This window comes from Oncorhynchus tshawytscha, linkage group LG02 (assembly GCF_018296145.1).
Source record: "Oncorhynchus tshawytscha isolate Ot180627B linkage group LG02, Otsh_v2.0, whole genome shotgun sequence".
NCBI classification, from domain to species: domain Eukaryota; kingdom Metazoa; phylum Chordata; class Actinopteri; order Salmoniformes; family Salmonidae; genus Oncorhynchus; species Oncorhynchus tshawytscha.
Window position 1 is genome coordinate 72,172,784 of NC_056430.1, and position 23,046 is coordinate 72,195,829.

A 23,046-nucleotide genomic window follows, 5' to 3' on the forward strand; every position below is an offset into this window, starting at 1 on the left:
GTTTGCAACTGCACATGGGGACAAAGATGGTACTTTTTGGAGAAATGTCCTCTGGTCTGATAAAACAAAAATAGAACTGTTTGGCCATAATGACCATCGTTATGTTTGGAGGAAAAGGGGGAGGCTTGCAAGTCGAAGAACACCGTCCCAACCGTGAAGCACGGGAGTAGCAGCATCATGTTGCGGGGGTGCTTTGCTGCAGGAGGGACTGGTGCACTTCACAAAATAAATAGGCATCATGAGGAAGGAAAATGATGTGGATATATTGAAGCAACAGCTCAAGACATCAGCCAGGAAGTTAAAGCTTGGTCGCAAATGGGTCTTCCAAATGGACAATGACCCCAAGCATACTCCAAAGTTGTGGCAAAATGGCTTAAGGACAACAAAGTCAAGCTATTGGGGTGGCCATCACAAAGCCCTGACCTCAATCCTATTGAAAATTTGTGGGCAGAACTGAAAAAGCGTGTGTGAGCAAGGATGCCTACAAAACTGACTCAGTTACACCAGTTCTGTCAGGAGGAATGGGCCAAAATTCACCCAACTTATTGTCGGAAGCTTGTGGAAGGCTACCCGAAACGTTTGACCCAAGTTAAACAATTTAAAAGCAATGCTACCAAATACTAATTGAGTGTATGTAAACTTCTGACCCACTGGGAATGTGATGAAATAAATAAATGCTGAAATAAATCATTATCTCTACTATTATTCTGACATTGCACATTCATAAAATAAAGTGGTGATCCTAACTGACCTAAGACAGGGAATTTTTACTAGGATTAAATGTCAGGAATTGTGAAAAACTGAGTTTAAATGTATTTGGCTAAAGTGTATGTAAACTTCCGACTTCAACTATATATATAAATGCAATTATTATTCTTGTCCACATACAGTAGAAAACTCACCTGTCTTTGACGTCATAGCCGTGCCCGAAGGAGGTCCTGGAGCTGCCGAGCCTGTAGCGGCTGGACCAGAGGACGCCTGAACAGGCACCCTGGCTGTGGTCACTGACATCCCAGCACTGGGCGTACTGATCCCCCCAGTGCCTCCCTGGTACACAGCCCGAGCCAGGGTCATCTGAGCTGGGGACATGGCTGGGGAGAGCTGGGTGGTGGAGGAGATGGGCTGCAAGGCCATGGTGGAGGTGGTGGGGCCGGCCATGGTGGAGGTGGTGGGGCCGGCCTTGAGGATATAGGTAGTGGTGGGAGTAGTGGTCTTGGCCTTGTTGAGCGAGTTGGCTGCGGCGAAGGAGGACACAGGGATGTTGACCAGGGTTCCCGCCCCACCGTTGGCCATGGCAGAGAGAGGAAGCTGGATGAGGAGCGGCTGGCCATTCTGGCCCACCACGTTGGAGCCCGAGGTTGTCTTGAGGAGCAGGGTGCCGGTGGGGCCGCTCTGGGAGGTGACGGTGCACAGGGAGGCGGAGCTAGAGGAGGTGGGGATCAGCTGCAGAATGGAGCCCTGTGTTACCATGGCAGTGGCCGTAGTGGTAGTGGGGACAGGTTTGGCCTGCTTCACCGGAGAAACTGTAAAGACAACAGGAGAGAGGAAAGGAATGGTGAGTTTATTCCTGACTGGTCAGAACGCAGTTGGTGTCGTTCTTTATCTTGTAACTTGATCTCAGGGTCGTTCAATCCCCATGATAAGTGAAACATCCTATTGACAGGTAAGGGAGAAGGTGAAGAAGAAGGGAGAATTTACCTGTATGGTTGGTAGAGACTGGGCTGGTCATGGGCTGCTTTACGACAGCTGCTACTGGCCTGTTGGAAAAGATGTGTGTTTGCATTGAGTTTAATATTTTTTTTTAAAGGTAATTGAAAGAGATGTGATTTGCATTCAGTTGGCTTGTTTAAAAATAGGTCAGAGATCATATTGAGACAGACCAGAGAAAAAGTCTTCCTGTAATTTGGCGACCTCTTTGCCACACTTTACTTTGCCAGTTTACTATTATTCTGTCTTCTGGCTCGGTCTTCTTACGTTTTCCCCCCTGTGTTTTTAACATTGAGTTTACTGATTTTTTATTTATTTAAATTGAGTGTTTGTTATGTGTATTTTGTTGTTTGTTCTTCTTTGCATTGAATTTGACGAATTCAACCCCCAAAAAATCTACACATATCACAAAAAAGGGAGTAAAGGTGTTGATTCCTTTAGGACTTGTTTAGTGTATAGGTATCATTCTTGAGTTGTTTGTGATATTCTGTCATGAAAATCATGAAGTGTTTGCAGGTCGTTTAACATTGTTGGGACTGTACATTAAATAAAACATTTTGGTATACATTTGTGTTGTAATGATATATAACATGTTTTTTTATATTGTAATCCATACCTTTATTTAGTTCAGTACATTAGGAACTGGGAATATTATGAACAAATAAAATGTTTCATGGGGGCTAGAATGCAATTATATTACTGTTAACGTTGGTAAAATAAAAATAAAAGTGACGATTGCAACTATCTCAAGACTATGTCGTTTCCATAATTCCATACAAAACAAAAAAGTGCAACACGACTACTGTGGAAAATGGCACCTTCCCAATCAAACATGTTAAGTCAAATTAAAGTCTGATTCAAAGAAGAACTGTAGTCTCTTCACTCTCAGGATCTCATTGATGGAGTCCCTGATCTTTTTCCAGTCTCTGGCATACAGTTTGTTGAACCTTTGTTCCAAATATTTCTTCATGGTTTCGCGCAGGTTAACAGGGAGCGCATCTTTGCCCAACGTTCCGACGTAGTTCACCGTGGTGACCCACTTCACGTAGTTCTCGTACGAGACCAGGTTCCGGAACAGGAATACTGCGTAACGATCGGATCTGGCCTTCCTTGCAGCATTCTTAGAACGCAGGTAAAGCTGTCTCTCCTTGTCCGTGGAGATGGGACGCAGCATTATGTCTGAACGAACCCTAGTTCCTCCGCTCGGTTGCTGTGGTGACTGCTGCTGTGACCCATCTCTTCTAGCAGGCTGGTGTCTTAGGTTGAATGAAGGCTTCTCAAATTCTTCTTCCTCAGATATCTCTTCATACTCTTCTTCGGATTCTTCATCCTCCGTCACTTCCTTCTTAATCCAACCAATAGAGGTCGCCAGCTCCCCTCTCTGCCATGCCCCCTCTTCAGACTGCAGCTCCAGCTTTGGATGCATTCGGAGCACGCTGTTGAGAGGAGAGGTGCAGTTGGATCGGGTGCTGTGAACACTGTCTGCACAGCTTTTAAAAGCTTATTTTCTTAAGCTTTGGCGCATTGTATAACGTCACAAGACTCAGGACCTGGAACCATGGTGGTGTGCAAAAGAAAAAAGACGCAAAAACCCGAACCGCTGTTTGTTTGTTTAATCCAAAACAAAATGATGATTGATTTCATGTGGGGATTTTGGTTTGAAAATGCCTGACGGGTAGGCACTAAGCGATCAAAAGAGAAGTCAGTCTTGTACATCAGAGAATACCCTCGAAAGGTATCATCTTTGTTTCCCGTTATTATGGTTTTTAGCGGATGTTGTTGCTTTTTAATCCAATCTCCCCAAGAATTTAATCCAGCCTCAGTATTATTGACAACGATCCTGTGCAGAGTCACCACACATTCAATCACACGTTGTGATTGACTCCACGTGTGGCATTCATTGGCTTCAGGCCGGTATTGTCACGTTGATACAAAGGCACAATGATAGCTAGTATAGCCCCATGCAATGACTAACACACAGCTTTCCTTCTGCATGATTTGAATTACAAATACAGAAAATACATTTTTATGCTGGAGAATACAAGCAATGGGAATGTGCTGTCACAAGAGATGGAAAAAAAGGAAACTATGGAACATGTGAAAGTTTTGGAATTGCCATCCATGATTGCCAATGGTGATTAACACAAGACTGCAAACAAACTAAAATAATGATTGAATCCAACATCTTCATAAGACTAGAGGCAATGCAATCCCCTGTTTTTGATTACTGTTCACCTGTGATTCACAGGAGGAAATGCATTCAAATGACTAAAAGCTTTTCTAAATGAGGAAGTAGTACATTGGCAGTAGGACCGAACTCTTACCGTTGTGTCGGAATGGTGTTTGTAGCAGGTGCAGTCTTGGCAACAGGGGATGTTAGCGCCTGCGAACACACGCCATGGTGACACCTTTAGCTAACACCCTCAGCAATTTTGATTTAATTGTCTATTTGATGTTAAATGTGCAATATGCAGAATTCGTTCCGCCATTTCCTGGTTGCTAAAATTCTAATTATTCACCTAATTTTAGTGTATGTGACAAAACAAGCAAGTATAGTGTAGAGAATCATTGTACCATTTAAACCACTGTGAAAAATATTTTCCATAACCAAAAATATTGTATTTTTAGCTGTTTGAAGCTGGTGTATAAAACCGAAAGCAAAAGACGCAAAACAAATATTTCGAACGGGAAGCATAGAAATAAACAGAACTACCGCTTCTTAGACTTGTTTTCAATGAGAATGACAGATCTCTATAACTCACAATTTTATGTGAATTTGGTCATGTCACACAAAAAGTTACATATTGCAGCTTTAACTAATATCGATGAGTAGTAGATGACTTACAAAAATATATCTGAGACACTGGGGTCCCATAAATTAACAACATTTCTTACCTCCTGTTTTCTTTTGTTCTCCGAGGCCTGGTTGGCTTCTCCGAATTTCTTTGCTAATCTAGCAATCTTGGCCTGAAAAAGGGCAAGAAACAGTGAGAACCTGTGAGACTTTCCATTTGTAAGGATTTTAATTAGCATTGCTGAATTTTGTGACTATTGAAAACTATGACTATTGCTGACTATAACCATTGACGACTATTTCTGACTGTTGTGACTATTGTCAAATAGACTTGTTACATACCCATTGCTAGTAGTTTAACATGTAGCTAGCTTACCTGTAGTGTGTTAAGGGTGCTCTGGTGTTTTGTGGCACAATCAATCTTTTCTACCCGGTCTTTTAGCTCCTGTAAACCTTGGTCGAAGACGGTGAGCTGCAGCGCCCTCAACCGCTCCTCAACCATTTTCTGCAGAACCTGAGAAGAAGAGAAACGTAGGATGAGTTCAAGATGCAATTTAGGGCTAGATAGTGTGGGTCAATATTGTTTGAGAGTTACTTTATACCTGACTGGGGGTAAAGTCTTAAACCTGTGGGTAAAATGCTAATACGTGAGAACAGGCATCATCAATTCATGCCAGACCAACCTTTTCAAGTTTTAGGCGACTGCCACCTTTCGCAGTGATTTTCAACTCGAGCTGAGCTTCCAACTCCACGCCCTGCACCTTCTGCCTCTTCCCGTCTCTTTCAACCTTCCCTCCATCTTTCTCGTCACCTTCCAACAGGGGACGCTTCTGTCCAGAAGAGGAGCTCTTTTCCTCCTTCACCTTCACCCCTGTTGAGACAAAGTGTTCTGGTTTAGTTTAATCAGATTATTTTGGTTAATGGTCATGTGATAATTTCCTGTGCAGTATGCTTGTGTGTATGTTATTCATTTTAGATTTTTTTCCTGTGTTGTTTTATTTGTAAAATACAAGTATTCCCAGATTATATATTTTGTTATAAATCCCAAAAAGGTTGAAAATGAAACATAGCTGGCATAGTAGTGCCTACTACTATCAGTCAACTCAGGATGATTTTTCAGATCTTGCAGATTCTATCATTTCATACCTTTGTCACTTGTGGATGTAGAGGTGGAGGAGGCAAGAGATGAGGTAGAACACCCGGCAACATTCTGTTTCTCCTTTTTCACCTCCTTTTTCACAGAAACTACCTCCATCTTTTCCTCCTTCATTACTCCTTCCTTCTCTTTCTGACTATCGTCTTTCTTCTTCTCTCCCTTCTTTACCACCTCTTCTTTGATGTCCTGATCCGGCTCAGGGGCAGCAGAGGGGGAGGGGGTGCGGACAGGGGAGACCATGGTAGCGGCCTTGGGGGAGGAAGGTCTCTCTTCCGTGGAAGTGGAGGTCTCAGAGGCCTTGGTCTCTGTATGGTCCTTGTCCGTATCCGTTTCCGTTTCCATGGCCACGGTGTCTTCTTTCTGCTCTGTCCTCTTTTCCTTCCCAGACTCTTTGTCAGACGTGGCGAGCAAGACGGGAGAGAACGGAGAGTCCAGAGGATACTGATCCATAGGGGCTTGGTCCTCATGGCTCTTTCCAGTTGTAGTGCAGGCCTCCTGGAGAAGAGAACATCCAGGTAAGTTTGTATTTTAGCCGCCAAACTCAACAAACACATGGAGAAAAAAAAGAAATCCTACTCGCGGTGCTTGGACCCCTAACAATACCAACTTCAACACTTTCCAACTATAACCCCCATTTTCCTTAACTTCCAATGTTTCCCATTTATCCATATTTCAGCTCCTCTCACTCGTTCTCATACAAACCTCTTTCTCTGTCTCAGGTGCTTTCTCTTCCGTCTTTGCCACCTCCATCTCTGTATCCTTTCCTTCCCTGTCCTTATTGGAAGGGGACGTGGAACACTCCTTTTTCTTTCCCTCTTCCTCCATCTTTTTCAGCACGTCGTTAAGGTTGTGGAATGGCGATGAGGGGGAGGGAGTGGCATCTTCCTTGGCTTTGGGGCTTTGGGAGGTTGGTGGGGAGGGAGACAACGATAGGGACAGAGCAAGGGGAGGGGATGGAGAGGTCAGGGAGGTAGGGGGGACTGGGGTTGTGGAACGAGACGTCACCGCAACGTCGTTTTGCTCTCTGTCTGCCCCCCTCTGTGCATCCTCTGTGTGCGTACCGTTCGTCAGTGGGCTACGGGGAGGGGGAGAGCTGGAATTGGACAGGGGCGGGACGGGGGACGACAATGTGCTGTGGAGAGACTCCAGTTGCTGGCGGTCGCTTATCTTCATGGTTTTCCTGGCTCGGAATATCTTCTTCTTCTCTTCTGCCACAGCAACTTCCATTTTAACCTGAGGAGTGACAAGGAGGGATGGGGATGTTAGTTGGAACGGGTCACGAAAGAATCCTCCTCGGGAATGTTAACAGCACCTGCGCCACCCACCTAGCTTCTACCCACTACAATGGGTACAGATGAGCTATCTTTAAGGCCAAACCGATGCAGTGTTCTGGGACACCACTAGGGGTCACTGTAGAACCCTGTTGGTATGTTTTTCCCCTCTTTGTTCTATTCTAGAAGGTTCTTTTTCCCTGTGAGCTCAGCATATAGAACCATTCTATACAAGAGTCAATTTCAGAAGAAAGAGTGACTCAGCAGAAGTCTATCAAAATGGTCTCAAGTCCAGCTTCCTCTCCACTGAAGTTTAGTCCCGCATGTTCGCTCACAACTTTTTATCCTCAGGATTGCGAACTTGAGATGCCATGTGGTCCAGGGGTGATGAACACACTAACATGACAGATGACTATACTTTTCACTGTAAGAACACTATCCCTCTCTTCAATTGGCTGACAAGCTTTTGCGTTGTCAATTCCAACACAGCCGGTCCAGTCTGCATGGATATGACATTATCCCAAAGGATGGCAGCAACATTACTTGCTTTTGTCCCTCCCCTTCGCTCTTATTGGTCCTTTTCCTCAGCCAATCGGGGCCCCTAGATACACGCTCCGTTGGCAACAGGGAGGAAGGGTTATGCAAGGACTGCATGATTTACCTTATACAGTTCCAATTGTCGAACGCATTCCAGCGTCGGGCTAGGTTCCAATTTGTGCTTATGGAGTTTATATTTTGCTGACAGTCATTTTCTCATAGTTACAGTGACATTGACACAATCTTTAAGAACAATAGGCCAATATACAAAATATGACATTCATATGGATTTTTGTATTTAGTCAAATGTGACCTAGGGGTGTCAGTGGTCCTATATTATGTTATATTTAAAACAATATCTCACCTGGAGGTTTCCGATCATGAATTTGACACCAAAAGGATCCAATAACCTAGAGGGGGAGGGGGAAAATGTATTTATTATTAATTCAATGTAACGACTTAAAGCACATTTCAGCAACATATAGAGCCTTTCATTAATAAGTACATCATAAAAAAACAAGTTGCAGACATGTTTTACTAGTCAAGAGATGGTGGCCGTAATAATTAATAATAGAACAGGCCGCAGGTGTTGCAAAGCTCCTGACAGTTTGACGTTTTACAAGTAGGATATTTCACAATGGCCAAAAACCAGCCAAAAAAGGGTAGGCTAGTCTTCACGAATGAGATTTACTATCATTACTTAGGCTTCTGTGCTTCAAGATACACCTTGAAATGTCCAGATCATTTTTTCACAATTTTCTAGAACAACCACCAAAACACACAGACAAACTTGAACAACAGGCTTCACACAGAGGATGACGACAAAATGAAGCATTGAAAGTACATTTTCGGTACATAACTGATCAGTTTATGCAGAAGGCTCCATAGGATCAATACAGAGATAAAACATAAAAAGAATGAATTCCAAGCTAAAGGCACAGACAAACTAGTGTGAATAATGGAAGATGTTTAGCCATCTGCCTCACCTGAACACTCCAAATATGAGCAGAAACAGACAGCAGTCAGAGAAACTGTAAAATACTATAAAAATGATATAAAAAATAGAAAAACTGACTAATACTATACAAAAATATTCAAACTATTTGGTCATAGCAACCTAGACATAGAGCAATAGGCCTTTAGCCTATTTACGATACACCATTCTAGTTGACGTAGTGAAACCGTTACCTAGCATTGCTGTCTGATCCCTAGTGACATTTTACTTTCCATAGGGACAGGTTACGCACGTCACTGAATGACATTTCCACTCATCAAAATGCAGTGGTTTCCAAATAACAAACACATCTGCGAATCAACAAAATAAACATGATATTGTTGAGGTGAGGAGTAGGTTATTTTTTCTAAATGCTTCTCAGAAATTGGCAGATACTGCTATCCGAACCAATTGATTTTCACCCAGCATATTAAATTGAGCTAGGTCATCAGGTGCTTTAGTTTGGCCCTGTAAACTCAATAAATTCCAGGCACAAGAAACTGTATTATTGTATCAGTTCCAGGTACAACAGTCTACTGCATTGTTGCTGCATTGCTGCCTAGACAGACTGCAGTAGACTGCTTACAACTATATAAATAGGCCACGTTGCTGGTGGCCCCACCCCATGTGCCTTTGACTTCAATGTGCAGCCTGGTATCACATGACAAACAGTCACAGAAATTTTACAACTTCCGTTAAGCAACCTACACACAGAGAGAGCACGTCCTTTACACAGACTGTGCAAACTAAGTTACAGCTCTAGGCAGACAGGGCTGCAGGCTACGCTAGCCTACATACCAATGACACTCTGTTACAACTAAGCGCACAGCTACCCCTCATATCAATACAGATAAGGGGGGTGTTTGAGTTCTATTTTGAGTTTGATCATTTATCAAACATTTTTATTATGTCCTTCGACTTAAAAAATGGCCTTTCGAATGGATGATGAAAAATAATACGTTCCATAACATTTTGCCTCATTCATTTACTATATCAACTATTATCATATGATTTTCTCACCCCTGATATGAGCGTCCTTGATATAAAACTAATAAGGTGAAATCACATTCTATTATGTTACAACGACTCACATTCCAATGTTATTGCACACTGCGCAGTCTTCCCCTCCCCCACTCTTTCATTACCCGCGTTCTGGATTCACAGCAGAAAAAACAAAATGGCCACCAGCTCTGATGTGTGCTCAGCCAGCCAAGCTGAGTCCTCACACGCTGCTACCTGAACACGCATCCAATCCACAGTAGTACAATAGTGTATCAAGTCACATCCATGTTAATAATAAGGTTTCGTAAATTATTTGTATAAAGGGTTAGTTTAAGTTTGGAAAAAATAATAATTTAGTAAAAAACTGTAGTTATGATGTACTTCCACATCAATCCCACATCATTTTGTGTTAATTTATGCTGATCAATTAGGTTAAAATGTATATTGTTTGGATATATTTTCTCCTGAAGCTCCCATGATGGGATTCAAGCTAGTCCTCCGCTGTACTATATACTGCAGCAATTACTGATTGATGTGGGCCATAGATGATTGGTTTCTGGTCTGCAATAGGTGTAAACTATCCACTGTATACCTCCAAACTGGAGGGAAAAAAAGACTCCTCATCACCATCTTGTCCTTGCTTCTATTCCTTTGGTAATGTTTGTCTCCTCTGACCAACACTAGTGATTTACTAGGCTAGTAGTACTTGACTAGTACTGTGTTCTGTTCATAGCTCACAACAATTCCAGATGTGGAATTGTATGTGGACACCTGCTTGTCAAACATCTCATTCCAAAATGGTCCCCCTTTTGCTGCTAAACCAGCCTACTCTTCTGGGAAGGCTTTCCACTAGATGCTGGAACATTGCTGCGGGAACTTGCTTTCATTCAGCCACAAGCCACAAGAGCATTAGTGAGGTCAGGCACTGATGTTGGGCGATTAGGCCTGGCTCGTAGTTTGCGTTCCAATTCACTCCAAAGGTGTTTTATGGGGTTGAGGTTAGGGCTCTGTGCAGGCCAGTCAAGTTCTTCCACACCAATCTCTACAAACCATTTCTGTATGAACCTTGCTTTGTACACAGGGGCATTGCCATGCTGAAACAGGAAAGGGCCTTCCCCAAACTGTTGCCACAAAGTTGGAAGCACAGAATCGTCTGGAATGTAATTGTATGCTGTAGCATTAAGATTTCCTTTCACTGGAACTAAGGGGCCAAGCCCGAACCATGAACAGCCCCAGACCATTATTCCTCCACCAAACTTGAGTTGAAACTATGCATTCAGGCAGGTAGCGTTCTCCTGGCATCCACCAAGCCCAGATTCATCCGTCAGACTGCCAGATGGTGAAATGTGATTTGTCACTCCAGAGAATGCGTTTTCACTGCTCCAGAGTCCAATGGTGGCAAGCTTTACACCACTCCAGCCGATGCTTGGCATTGCTTATGGTGACCTTAAGCTTGTGTGCGGATGCTCGGCCATGGAAACCCATTTCATGCCGCTCCCGACGAACAGTTCTTGTGCTGAAGTTGCTTCCATAGCTTCCAAGTTGCTTCCATAAGCAGTTTGAAACTTGGAAGTGAGTTTTGCAACGGAGGACAGACAATTTTTACATGCTACGTGCTTCAGCACTCGGCGGTCACGTTCTGTGAGCTTGTGTGGCCTATCACTTCGCGGCTGGGGCCATTGTTGCTCCTAGACGTTTCCACTTCACAATAACAGCACTTACAGTTGACTGGGGCAGCTCTAGCAGGGCAGACATTTTACCAACATTTTACCAACTGATTTGTTGGAAAGGTGGCATCCTATGACCGTGCCAAGATGAAAGTCACAGAGCTTCAGTAAGGCCCTTCTACTGCCAATGTTTGTCTATGGAGATTGCATGGCTGCGTTTAAAAAGTATGCAGGTATACAGGTAGCCAATTCCTATCATTTGTCAATGTAAGTCCTTGTAAAATACTGCTGATCTTACAACCATAAGCATAGGGCAATACGAACACAAATTAAATACGAACACAAACTAAATAAACTCTTGCCTGCCTTGCTACACATCAGTGAGAGGATATGGTCAAACCAAAAAGTTAGCAGAGACGGGCTGGGCTTCAAGCCTAGTTCAAGATACAGTTTTATTTAGTGAATGTTTTCTCCTGTTAATCAGAGCTTTTTAACCCAGAGCCTTTTAACCCAAGTGCAGAGTGCTCTAATGTTCTGTTGATATGCCTATGAGAGCTGCATCCACAGGCTACCAGCATTCAGGAACTCCATTCAGATGACTATTTCAGTGTAAATTCCCTTCAATTTCAGATCTCTCAAGACACAGGAAAATGGAGGCTATCGCTCGCAGCAATGTTGAGTAAACATTTTAAGTTGAATTTTACATTCACGACTGATTTAGCTGACCTAGGTGGTCTGCAGAAATCTTCAAGAATTCCTCAACTTACTTTTCACTGCCTCAATAAAGACTAATGACAGCCTCAGAATAATGAGACGCTTGTTAACTGGACTCGATCCAAGATGATCTGTACCTCATGTGTGTTTTCAATCAGTAGCAAGGCGGGAGGAGTCATGCAACATGAGTTTTGATTAGCGTTGATCAGACCTAGTTCGGATATTTGTCACATTTACAGTTTTATTTTCTAAGATCCCAATAGAACTCCATTTGCCAGGAAACCAATAGGAGAACATTTTGGTGGATATGAAGATATCACCTTCCTGTTTAAGCTTATGTTCTTGTTCCGGTGCCAATGATTATTCAATACAGTTTTCACTTGTCAGACAAAAGTTTTTTACATATTCGGACTGATTGCAAAGCATTGCTGCTAACATAATGCTTAAGGCTTCCAGCATTCTCTTCAAACTGTTCTGACCCTCTCATTTCCTCTCACAAATAGCAGGGCATGAAAATCTAAATGCCAAAAATGCTACTTTACAAATACAGAAAATATATACAAATATTCATCCTAATACAAAACAAAACAGCCCCATTGAACAAAATAGTATTTAAAAAATAACACAAAAAAAACGTATATTATCTACGTTTCGGAATCGTGGTTACTGTAGCACTCTTTAGCAAAAAAACTAATTTCAACAGTAGCCAAGTTAAATTCTGAAATGTAGTCCAAGATACTAGTCAGAATAGAGCAACATGGGTAAAGGTGTACAAGATTCTTTAAAATCAAAAATTCAAGTAAACCTTGAACAGGAGTAGTCTGGAGAAGTAGGCCTTCCGTTGGACAGAAGTCTTACGCGCTATTTTTTCGGCTTGATTGAGGGAACTAGCAACAGCAGAGGGAGGAAGAAAAGAAGCATGAGGGTGAGGGAGGCTAAGGTTGGACTGTTCCATCTGTTTCAGCATAGAGTGTTCTTGTGCAAGGTTGTGCCCGCAGTGAAACCGTCATAGTCTCAGCCTCATGGCTCAAACCAGGAAAAACTGACGAGCACAGGCTGACAAACTACACAATGTAACACCTTTAGAACAAAAGGATGGAAACAAAATTATTCTCCCCTTTAGGATTTACATCAGAGTGGCCATACTAACACCTAGTAAAACAAATGCAAAATATACGTTTTTGGTAACTTTGGCAGAAGCATGCAGCACAGAGACTGCTTTTTGCCCGCAAAAAAACTCAGGCTAGAATTGCAGTCAGTACTAGAGTGCACAAGCCTGACACACTTAGTACCACCCCTCCCCCACACTAGCACAGTTTAACGCTGCATGGAAAATTACAGCCTAGCTAGGACTAAACCATTCTGAAAGAAGTAGGGGGGAAATATTTGTTTCTAACTAGAGAGGGTGGTAGAGAGATAGAACTGTTGAATTAACCATCAGAAATCTAGACTACTTCTGTCCTCAAATAAGAATGCAAATGAAAATAAGGACCTTTCACTGTAATGATTTTAAAAATCCTGAGAGAGTACATAACCTTAGACACCATAATCAAATGTATCAAGGTTTACGAGTTGTACAATTTGACAAATATCAATCGATCAGGGATCAGTCATGTTCCTTGTACCTGAACACCAGTATGGAATATTAGGGCAGCTGAGCACACTATACACTACCTTCGGAAAGTATTCAGACCCCTTGACTTGTTCCACATTACAGCCTTATTCTAAAATGGATTATATAACAAATCCTCAGCAATCTACAAACAATACCCCATAATGACAAAGCGAAAACAGGTTTAGATTTTTTGCGTACAGAAATGCCTTAGTTACATAAGTATTCAGAGCATTTGCTATGAGACTCAACATTTAACTCCGGTGCATCCTGTTTCAGTGATCATCCTTGAGATGTTTCTACAACTTGATTGGAGTACACCTGTGGTAAATTCAATTGATTGGACATGATTTGGAAAGGCACATACCTGTCTATATAAGGTCCCACAGTTGGCAGCGCATGTTAGAGTAAAAACCAAGCCATGAGGTCGAAGGAATTGTACGTAGAGCTCTGAAACAGGATTGTGTCGAGGCACAGATCTGGGGAAGGGAACCAAAACATTTCTGCAGCACTGAAGGTCCTCAAGAACAAAGTGGCCTCCATCATTCTTAAATGGAAGAAGTTGGAACCACCAAGACTCTTCCAAGAGCTGAACGCCCGGGCAAACTGAGCAATCGGGGGAGAAAGGCTTTGGTCAGGGAGGTGACCAAGAACCCGATGGTGACTCTGACAGAGCTCCAGATTCCTCTGTGGAGATGGGAGAACCTTCCAGAAGGACAACCATCTCTGCAGCACTCCAATCAGGACTTTATGGTAGAGTGGCCAGACCGAAGCCACTCCACAGTAAAAGACACATGACAGCCCACTTGAAGTTTGCCAAAAGACACCTAAAGGACTCACAGACCATGAAAAACAAGATTTCCTGGTACGATGAAACCAAGATTGAATTATTTGGCCTGAATGCCACCGTCACATCTGAAGGAAACCTTGCACCATTTCTACAGTGAAGCATGGTGGTAGCAGCATCATGCTGTGGGGATGTTTTTCCAGCAGCAGGGTCTGGGAGAGTAGTCAGCATCAAGGGAAAGATGAATGGAGCAATTTACAGAGAGATCCTTGATGAAAACCTGCTCCAGAGTGCTCAGGACCTCAGAGTGGGGGCGAAGGTTCACCTTGCAACAGGACAACAACCCTAAGCACAGAGCGCAGGAGTGGCTTCGGGGACAAGTCTCTGAATGTCCTTGAGTGGCCCAGCCAGAGCCCGGAACTGAACCCCATCGAACATCACTGGAGAGAACTGAAAATAGCTGTGCAGCGACGCTCCCAATCCAACCTGAAAGAGCTTGAGAGGTTCTGCAGAGAAGAACGGGAGAAACTCCCCAAATACAGGTGTGTCAAGCTCATAGCGTCATACCCAATAAGACTCGAGGATGTAATTGCTACCAAAGGTGCTTCAACAAAGCACTGAGTAAAGGCTCGGAATACTTATGTACATGTGGGGGGAAAAAATCGAATAACCTGTTTTTGCTTTGTCATTATGGGGTATTGTGTGTAGATTCATGAAGAGAAAAAAACAATTTAATCGATTTTAGAATAAGGCTGTAACCTAAATAATTTCCGAAGGCACCGTAGATAGAAAAGATACAAAGATAACAAGTGAAAACATACAATTTCCGAGAAGAAAGTGTGATAAAATTGTTTAGAAATAAGGATTTTACTTAACAGACCTATAATCACTAATGGCAATAGCAATACAATGATAAAGTGAACATGTACAGAAAAATATGGTTGTTGATTGTTTTTTACTCATTGTTGAGAGTCAGGACTAAACTGTTTTATGTGCTTGGATGACATGATGTGCTTGGATTACATGTTCTTGGATTACATGATGAAACCAAAAATAGATCATTTAAAAATGCTGCTGATATTACAGTTATTCAGTAGAACACTAGCCAGCTAATAGCTCACTGCGTAGTATGCCCATCCCCCACTCCCTTCATCTTTCATAGACTGTGTGAGGAACTGCCAGCAGAAACTCAAAATGTCCACCAGTTCTGCTGCTGTGCGCAGCCAGGTTTAGCACTTGGCAGCTGTTGGCTGAAACATTCACTTGTGCAGGAGGACGAGAGTTTAAACTCCTCCTACTTTTAGGTATAATTTTACTCTAAACATAATTATACACTTAACAAAAACAAGCAAAAAATGTCAAAGATTTTACTGAGTTAGAGTTCATATAAGGAAATGAGTCAATTGAAATAAATTAATTGGGCCCTAATCTATGGATTTCACATGACAGGGATATGCATCTGAAACCTTTAAAAAAAAAGAGGCAGGGCCATAGATCAGAAAACTAGTCAGTATCTGGTGTGACCACCATTTGCCTCATGCAGCGCAACATCTCCTTCGCATAAAGGTTATCAGGCTGTTGATTGTGGCCTGTGGGATCTGGATCACGCGGTCGTACACGTCGATCCAGAGCATCCCAAACATGTGGGTGACCTGTCTGGTGAGTATACAGGCCATGGAAGAACTGGGGCTGTGCATTATCATGCTGAAACAAGACGTGATGCCGGCAGATATTCGTGCATTCAAATCGCAAACGATAAAATGCAATTGTGTTCATAGCTTATGCCTGCTCATAACATAACCCCAACGCCACCATGGGGCACTCTGTTCATAACGTTGACATCAGCAATCCACTCGCCCACACATACACGCTACACCGCCTGCCATCTGTCCGGTACAGTTGAAATCGGGATTCATCCGTGAAGAGTACACTTCTGCAGCGTGCCAGTGGCCATAGGAGGCTTTTCCCACTGAAAACCGTTATAACGCAAAACTGCAGTCAGGTCAAGACCCTGGTAAGGACAACGAGCTTCCCGAGACTGTTTCTGACAGTTTGTGCAGAAATTCTTTGGTTGTGCAAACCCACAGTTTCATCAGCTGTCCGGGTGGCTGGTCTCATCGAGGATCCCACAGGTGAAGAAGCCGGATGTGGAGGTCCTAGGCTGGCGTGGTTACACGTGGACTGCGGTTGTGATGCCGGTTGGACGTACTACAATCTAAAACAACGTTGGAAACGGCTTTTGGTTAAAAAAAAAGGTATATTAAATTCTCTGGCAACAGCTCTGGTGGACATTCCAGCAGTCAGCATGCCAATTGCACACTCCCGCAAATCTTGAGACACATGACATTGGTGTTGTGTGACAAAAATGCACATTTTAGAGTGGCCTGTTAATGATGCTGTTTAATCAGCTTCTTGATATGCCACACCTGTCAGGTGGATTGATTATCTTGGCAAAAGAGAAATGCTCACTAACAGGTATGTAAACAAATTTGTGCACAAAATGAGAGAAATAAGCTTTTTGTGCATATGGAAAATGTCTGGGATCTATTATTTCAGCTCAGGAAACATGTGACCAACACCTTACATGTTGTGTTCATATTTTTCTTCAGTATACATACAATGGGGATTGTACCGAAATATCGCAATTTGTAACATTATTTGTCTCATGTATTGAATCCTATTAGTAACAAAGAAACCAAAAGATCACTGACTCTGATGGAAATACTGATTTGACCAAAATGTTCTCCGAATGGATGATGAAAAACAATATGTTCAGTAACATTTTTCCTCATAACTTTACAATACAAATGATTAACATGTTATTTTCTAATTTTAGTTTCCTTGTTAAAAAAACTAAAAAAGGTGAAATCACATCCTGTTATGTTACAACAGCGATGTTCACATTCCAATGTTATTGCACAGTGCTCGTAGTCCTCCCCTCCCCCACTCTTTCATTACCAGTGTTCTGGATTCACTGCAGAAAAAAACAAAATGGCCACCAGCTCTGCTGTGTGCACAGCCATTCAGGCTGAGCCCTCACAGGCTACTAACTGAACACATATTCAATCCACTGTATCAAGTTACATCACCTCCATGTTAATAAAGTATTTGCTCTGTATGACAATTTTGCATAGTCGTTTTCATTTGTTATGTATTTGTATAAAAAGTAGGTTAAGTTTGCTTTGTACAAAAAAAAAAAAAAATTCAAAGTAGTTATTATGTACTTCCTCCTCCATTCCACACCATTTTCTGTTTGGTTATGCTGATCAATTAGGTTAAATGTACACTGCTCAAAAAAATAAAGGGAACACTTAAACAACACAATGTAAGTCCAAGTCAATCACACTTCTGTGAAATCAAACTGTCCACTTAGGAAGCAACACTGATTGACAATAAATTTCACATGCTGTTGTGCAAATGGAATAGACAACAGGTGGAAATTATAGGCAATTAGCAAGACACCCCCAATAAAGGAGTGGTTCTGCGGGTGGTGACCACAGACCACTTCTCAGCACCCATGCTTCCTGGCTGATGTTTTAGTCACTTTTGAATGCTGCCAGTGCTTTCACTCTAGTGGTAGCATGAGACGGAGTCTACAACCCACACAAGTGGCTCAGGTAGTGCAGCTCATCCAGGATGGCACATCAATGCGAGCTGTGGCAAGAAGGTTTGCTGTGTCTGTCAGCGTAGTGTCCAGAACATGGAGGCGCTACCAGGAGACTGGCCAGTACATCAGGAGACGTGGAGGAGGCCGTAGGAGGGCAACAACCCAGCAGCAGGACCGCAACCTCTGCCTTTGTGCAAGGAGGAGCAGGAGGAGCACTGCCAGAGCCCTGCAAAATGACCTCCAGCAGGCCACAAATGTGCATGTGTCTGCTCAAACGGTCAGAAACAGACTCCATGAGGGTGGTATGAGGGCCCGACTCCCACAGGTGGGGGTTGTGCTTACAGCCCAACACCGTGCAGGACGTTTGGCATTTGCCAGAGAACACCAAGATTGGCAAATTCGCCACTGGCGCCCTGTGCTCTTCACAGATGAAAGCAGGTTCACACTGAGCACATGTGACAGACGTGACAGAGTCTGGAGACGCCGTGGAGAACGCTCTGCTGCCTGCAGCATCCCCCAGCATGACCGGTTTGGCGGTGGATCAGTCATGGTGTGGGGTGGCATTTCTTTGGGGGGGCGCACAGCCCTCCATGTGCTCGCCAGAGGTAGCCTGACTGCCATTAGGTACCGAGATGAGATCCTCAGACCCCTTGTGAGACCATATGCTGGTGCGGTTGGCCCTGGGTTCCTCCTAATGCAAGACAATGCTAGACCTCATGTGGCTGGAGTGTGTCAGCAGTTCCTGCAAGAGGAAGGCATTGATGCTATGGACTGGCCCGCCCGTTCCCCAGGCCTGAATCCAATTGAGCACATCTGGGACATCATGTCTCGCTCCATCCACCAACGCCACGTTGCACCACAGACTGTCCAGGAGTTGGCGGATGCTTTAGTCCAGGTCTGGGAGGAGATCCTTCAGGAGACCATCCCCCACCTCATCAGGAGCATGCCCAAGCGTTGTAGGGAGGTCATACAGGTACGTGGAGGCCACACACACTACTGAGCCTCATTTTGACTAGTGATTTACTAGGCTAGTAGTACTTGACTAGTACTCTGTGTTCTGTTCATAGCTCTCAACAATTCCAGAGGGATGAGGCCAAACAGCAGCAAAACAATTCAGATGTGTAAAATCAAGGAAAGACCTGACAATTTATCGGCATATCTCTGATTGCAGCGCATTATAAATATCTTTCCAGTAATCTGCCCATTCCTGAATTCATCCGTATGACAACACAGGCACCGGCTAACATCTTAAAATTACTTTTAAAAACATTTTGGTTATTCAGGAGGCAATACGAAGAAAAAAACCTGCCTTGCAGGTTTGGTTAAACCAAAAATTGAGCAGAGTTGGGGTGGGCTCCAAGCCGTAGTCCATGCTACATTTTATTTAGTGAATGTTTTTTCCTGTTAAATGAGTGCCCTCATGTTCTGTTGCTAGGCCTATGTGAGCTGCATCCTCAGGCTGATGGCATATATTTCAGGAACTCCTTTCAGATTATAATTTCTGTGAAAATTCCCTCCGCTTTCAGATTTCTCCCAAGACACAGGCAACGGTAGGCGATCAGTCTCAGCAATGTTGATGAAACATTGTATGTTGAATTTCACAACTGATTTGGCTGAGGTAGGTGGTCTACAGAAATCTTCAAGAATTCCTGCTCGTAATTTTCACTGCCTCGACAAGAACAAATTACTGTTGACAGCTCTGAATAATGGAGCGTTTGTTAATTGGACTTCATGCAAGCTCATTTCTACCTTTCAAACCTCAGGTGTGTTTTTCAGTTAGTGGCAAGGCGGGAGGAACCACGCAACACAAGCTTTGATCAGTGTTCATATCCCAGTGTTGATCAGAGACAGTTTGTGGTTTTGTAGCGTTAATTTTTTTTTTCTAACATCCCCATAGAACTCCATTAGCCAGGAAACCAATATGAGAAAATATTGGTAGATATAGAGATATCACCTTCCTGTTAAAGCTCCTGTTCTTGTTCCGGTGCCAATGATGATTCAAGACATTTTTCAATTGTCAGACAAAGATTTTTACACATTCGGACTGGCTGAAAAGCATTGCTGCTAACACAATACTTCAGACTTCCAGCATTCCCCCCAACTGTTCTGACCCTCTCACTTCCTTGTACACAAATAGCAGGGCATGGACAATCTAAATGTCAAAGCTACTACTCTTTTACTACAGAAAATAAATAAAAATACTTTTTCTTAATACAAACATAAATACAGCGCTATTGTAAAAAATATTATTAAAAAAAGAACACTTTCGGAATTGGGGTTAGCACAGCACTCCTTCACGGAACAAAAAATAGAACAATATCCAAGTTCAATACTAAAATGTCGCCCAAGATACTAGTCAGAATAGAGCAACACCATTATAGGTGTACAACATTCTTCAAAAAAATTAAGAAATTCAAGTAAACCTTGAACCGGAGAAGTCTGGAGAAGGCCTTCCGTTGGACAGAAATCGTACACGTGATTCATTTGGCTGTGTTCATTGAGGGAACTAGCAACAGCAGAGGGAGGAAGAAACAAAGCAGGAAGGTGAGGGGGGCTAGGGTTGGACTGTTCCATCTGTTTCAGCCTAGAGTGTCCTTGTGCAAAGTTGTGCGCACTGTGAAACCGCCGTAGTCTCAGCGTCATGGCTCAACACAGGCAACACTGACCCAGCACAGGCCGACAAACTGCACAATGTAACACCCTCAGAACAAAACATATAGAAACAAAAGGATTTTCTCCCTTTGGGATTTACCTCAGGGTAGCAATATTAGAAGCCACAACAATAAATGTAAATATTTTTTGTAAATTTAGCAGAAGCATGCAGCACTGACATATTTTTGCCTGCAAAAAAACAAGGTTAGCAACACAGTCAGTACTAAAGTGCACAGCCTGACACACTTAGTACTACCCCTCCCCCACCCTAGCAGTCTGCAGCTGCATGGAAAACTACAGCCTAGCTAGGACTAAACCATTCAGGTAGAAGTAGAAGGAGGATTTTTTTTTATAACTGGAGAGGGAGGTAGAGAGAGAGAACCGTTTGTTTAATTAACCACCAGAAATCTAAACTACTTCTGTCCTAAAATAAGGACGCTAATGAATATAAGATCCTTTGGTGTAATGTGAAAAAAAAAATGTAAACGCCTGAGTACATAATCTTAGACACCATAGTTAACTGTATTAATGTTTACGAGTTGTAAAACTTGACAAATATCAATCAATACAGGGATCAATCATGTTCCTTGTTCCTGAACACCATTATGGAATATAGATAAAAAAGGTACACAAGTAACACAGGTGTAACACAATTTCTGAGAAGTGTGATAATTGTTTAGAAATAAGTATTTTTATTAATTAAAAAGGCCGAAAATCACTAATGGCAATAGCAATACAATGATAAAGCAAACATGCATAAAAAAAGATGGTAGTTGATAGTTTACTCCTTCGTGAAAGTCAGGACTATGTTTTCTGTTTCTTGCATAGTTCTTGGATCATAAGGTGAAACCAAAAATAGATCATTTAAAAATGCTGCTGATATTACAGTTATTCAGTCGAACACTAGCCAGCTAATAGCTCACTGCGTAGTATGCCCATCCCCCACTCCCTTCCTCTTTCATAGACTGCCTGAGGACTGCCAGCAGAAACTCAAAATGTCCACCAGTTCTGCTGCTGTGCGCAGCCAGGCTTAGCACTTGGCTGAAACTTTCACTTGTGCAGGAGGACAAGAGTTTAAACTCCTCCTACTTTTAGGTAGCATTTTACACTTCACATAATTCTACACAACAAAAACAAGCAAAAATGTCAAAGATTTAACTTGAGTTACAGTTCATATAAGGAAATGAGTCAATTTTAATTAATTATTTAGGCCCTCATCTATGGATTTCACATGACTGGGAATACAGATATGCATCTGTATTTTTTTTTTTTAAAGAGGTAGGGGCATTGATCAGAAAACCAGTCAGTATCTGGTGTGAACACCAATTAGCCTCATGCAGCGCGACATCTCCTTCACATAGAGATGATCAGGCTGTAGATTGTAGCCTGTGGAATGTTGTCCCACTCCTTTTCAATGGCTGTACGAAGTTGCTGGATATCGAAGGGATGTGGACCACGCTGTCATACACATTGATCCAGAGCATCCCAAACATGCTCAATTGGTGACATGTCTTGTGAGTATGCAGGCCATGGAAGAACTGGGACATTTTCTGCTTCCAGAAATTGTGTACAGATCTTTGAGACATGGGGCTGTGCATTATCATGCTGAAAAATGAGGTGATGGCGGCAGATCTTTGTGCATTCAAATCACAAATTATGAAATGCAATTGTGTTTGTTGTGTGTAGCTTATGCCTGCCCATACCATAACCCCAATGGCACCCTGGGGCACTCTGTTTACAACGTTGACATCAGCAAACCGCTCCCTCAAACGACGCCATACACTCTACGCTCTCTGCCATCTGTCCAGTACAGTTGAAATCGGGATTCATCCGTGAAGAGCACACTTCTACAGCGTGCCAGTGGCCATCGAATGGAGCCTTTTCCCACTGAAATCAGTTACGACGCAAAACTGTCGTCAGGTCAAGACACGGGTGAAGACAACGAGCACGCAGATGAGCTTCCCGAGACTGTTTCTGGTAGTTTGTGCAGAAATTCTTTGGTTGTGCAAACCCACAGTTTCATCAGCTGTCTGGGTGGCTGGTCTCATCGACGATCTCACAGGTGAAGAAGCCGGATGTGGAGGTCCTGGGCTGGCATGGTTAAAAGTGGTCTGCGGCTGTGAGACCAGTTGGATGCACTGCCAAATTCTCTAAAACGATGCCGGAGCGGCTTATGGTAGAGAAATTAATATTCAATTTTCTGGCAACAGCTGTTGGACATTCCTGCAGTCAGCGTGCCAATTGCACACTCCCTCAAAACTTGAGACATGTGGCATTGTGTTGTGTGTTAAAAATGCACATTTTAGAGTGGCATTTTATTGTCCCCAGCAGAAGGTGCACCTGTGTAATGAGCATGATGTTTAATCAGCTTCTTGATATGCCACACCTGTCAGGTGGATGGATTATCTTGACAAAGGAGAAATGCTCACTAACAGGGATGTAAACAAATTGGTCAACAAGATGAGAAAAATAAGCTTTTAGTGCACATGGAACATTTCTGGGATCTTTTATTTCAGCTCATGAAACATGAGACCAACACTTCATAT

The 23,046-nt window shown here is 42.9% G+C and overlaps 1 protein-coding gene across 6 annotated transcripts in view; it reads right to left on the reverse strand.

The window, feature by feature from the left end:
- Window positions 1-23,046, reverse strand: part of LOC112263505 (activating transcription factor 7-interacting protein 1) — a 59,036-nt gene that overhangs the window by 17,749 nt on the left and 18,241 nt on the right. For 4 of the 6 annotated variants that reach the window (XM_024439884.2, XM_024439903.2, XM_024439898.2 and 1 more), the window contains exons 2-10: window positions 7,830-7,875; window positions 6,360-6,890; window positions 5,648-6,152; window positions 5,185-5,372; window positions 4,878-5,015; window positions 4,603-4,674; window positions 4,032-4,090; window positions 1,699-1,757; window positions 903-1,523 (exon numbers count right to left, since the gene is read on the reverse strand). In XM_024439884.2, coding sequence (XP_024295652.1) covers window positions 903-1,523; window positions 1,699-1,757; window positions 4,032-4,090; window positions 4,603-4,674; window positions 4,878-5,015; window positions 5,185-5,372; window positions 5,648-6,152; window positions 6,360-6,890; window positions 7,830-7,847 — 2,191 coding nt within the window. In that variant the 5' untranslated portion in view covers window positions 7,848-7,875. Of the gene's footprint in view, window positions 1-902; window positions 1,524-1,698; window positions 1,758-4,031; window positions 4,091-4,602; window positions 4,675-4,877; window positions 5,016-5,184; window positions 5,373-5,647; window positions 6,153-6,359; window positions 6,891-6,982; window positions 7,482-7,829; window positions 7,876-23,046 lie in introns of those variants that run through there. The other 2 variants (XM_024439892.2, XM_024439912.2) reach the window with 2 other exon arrangements.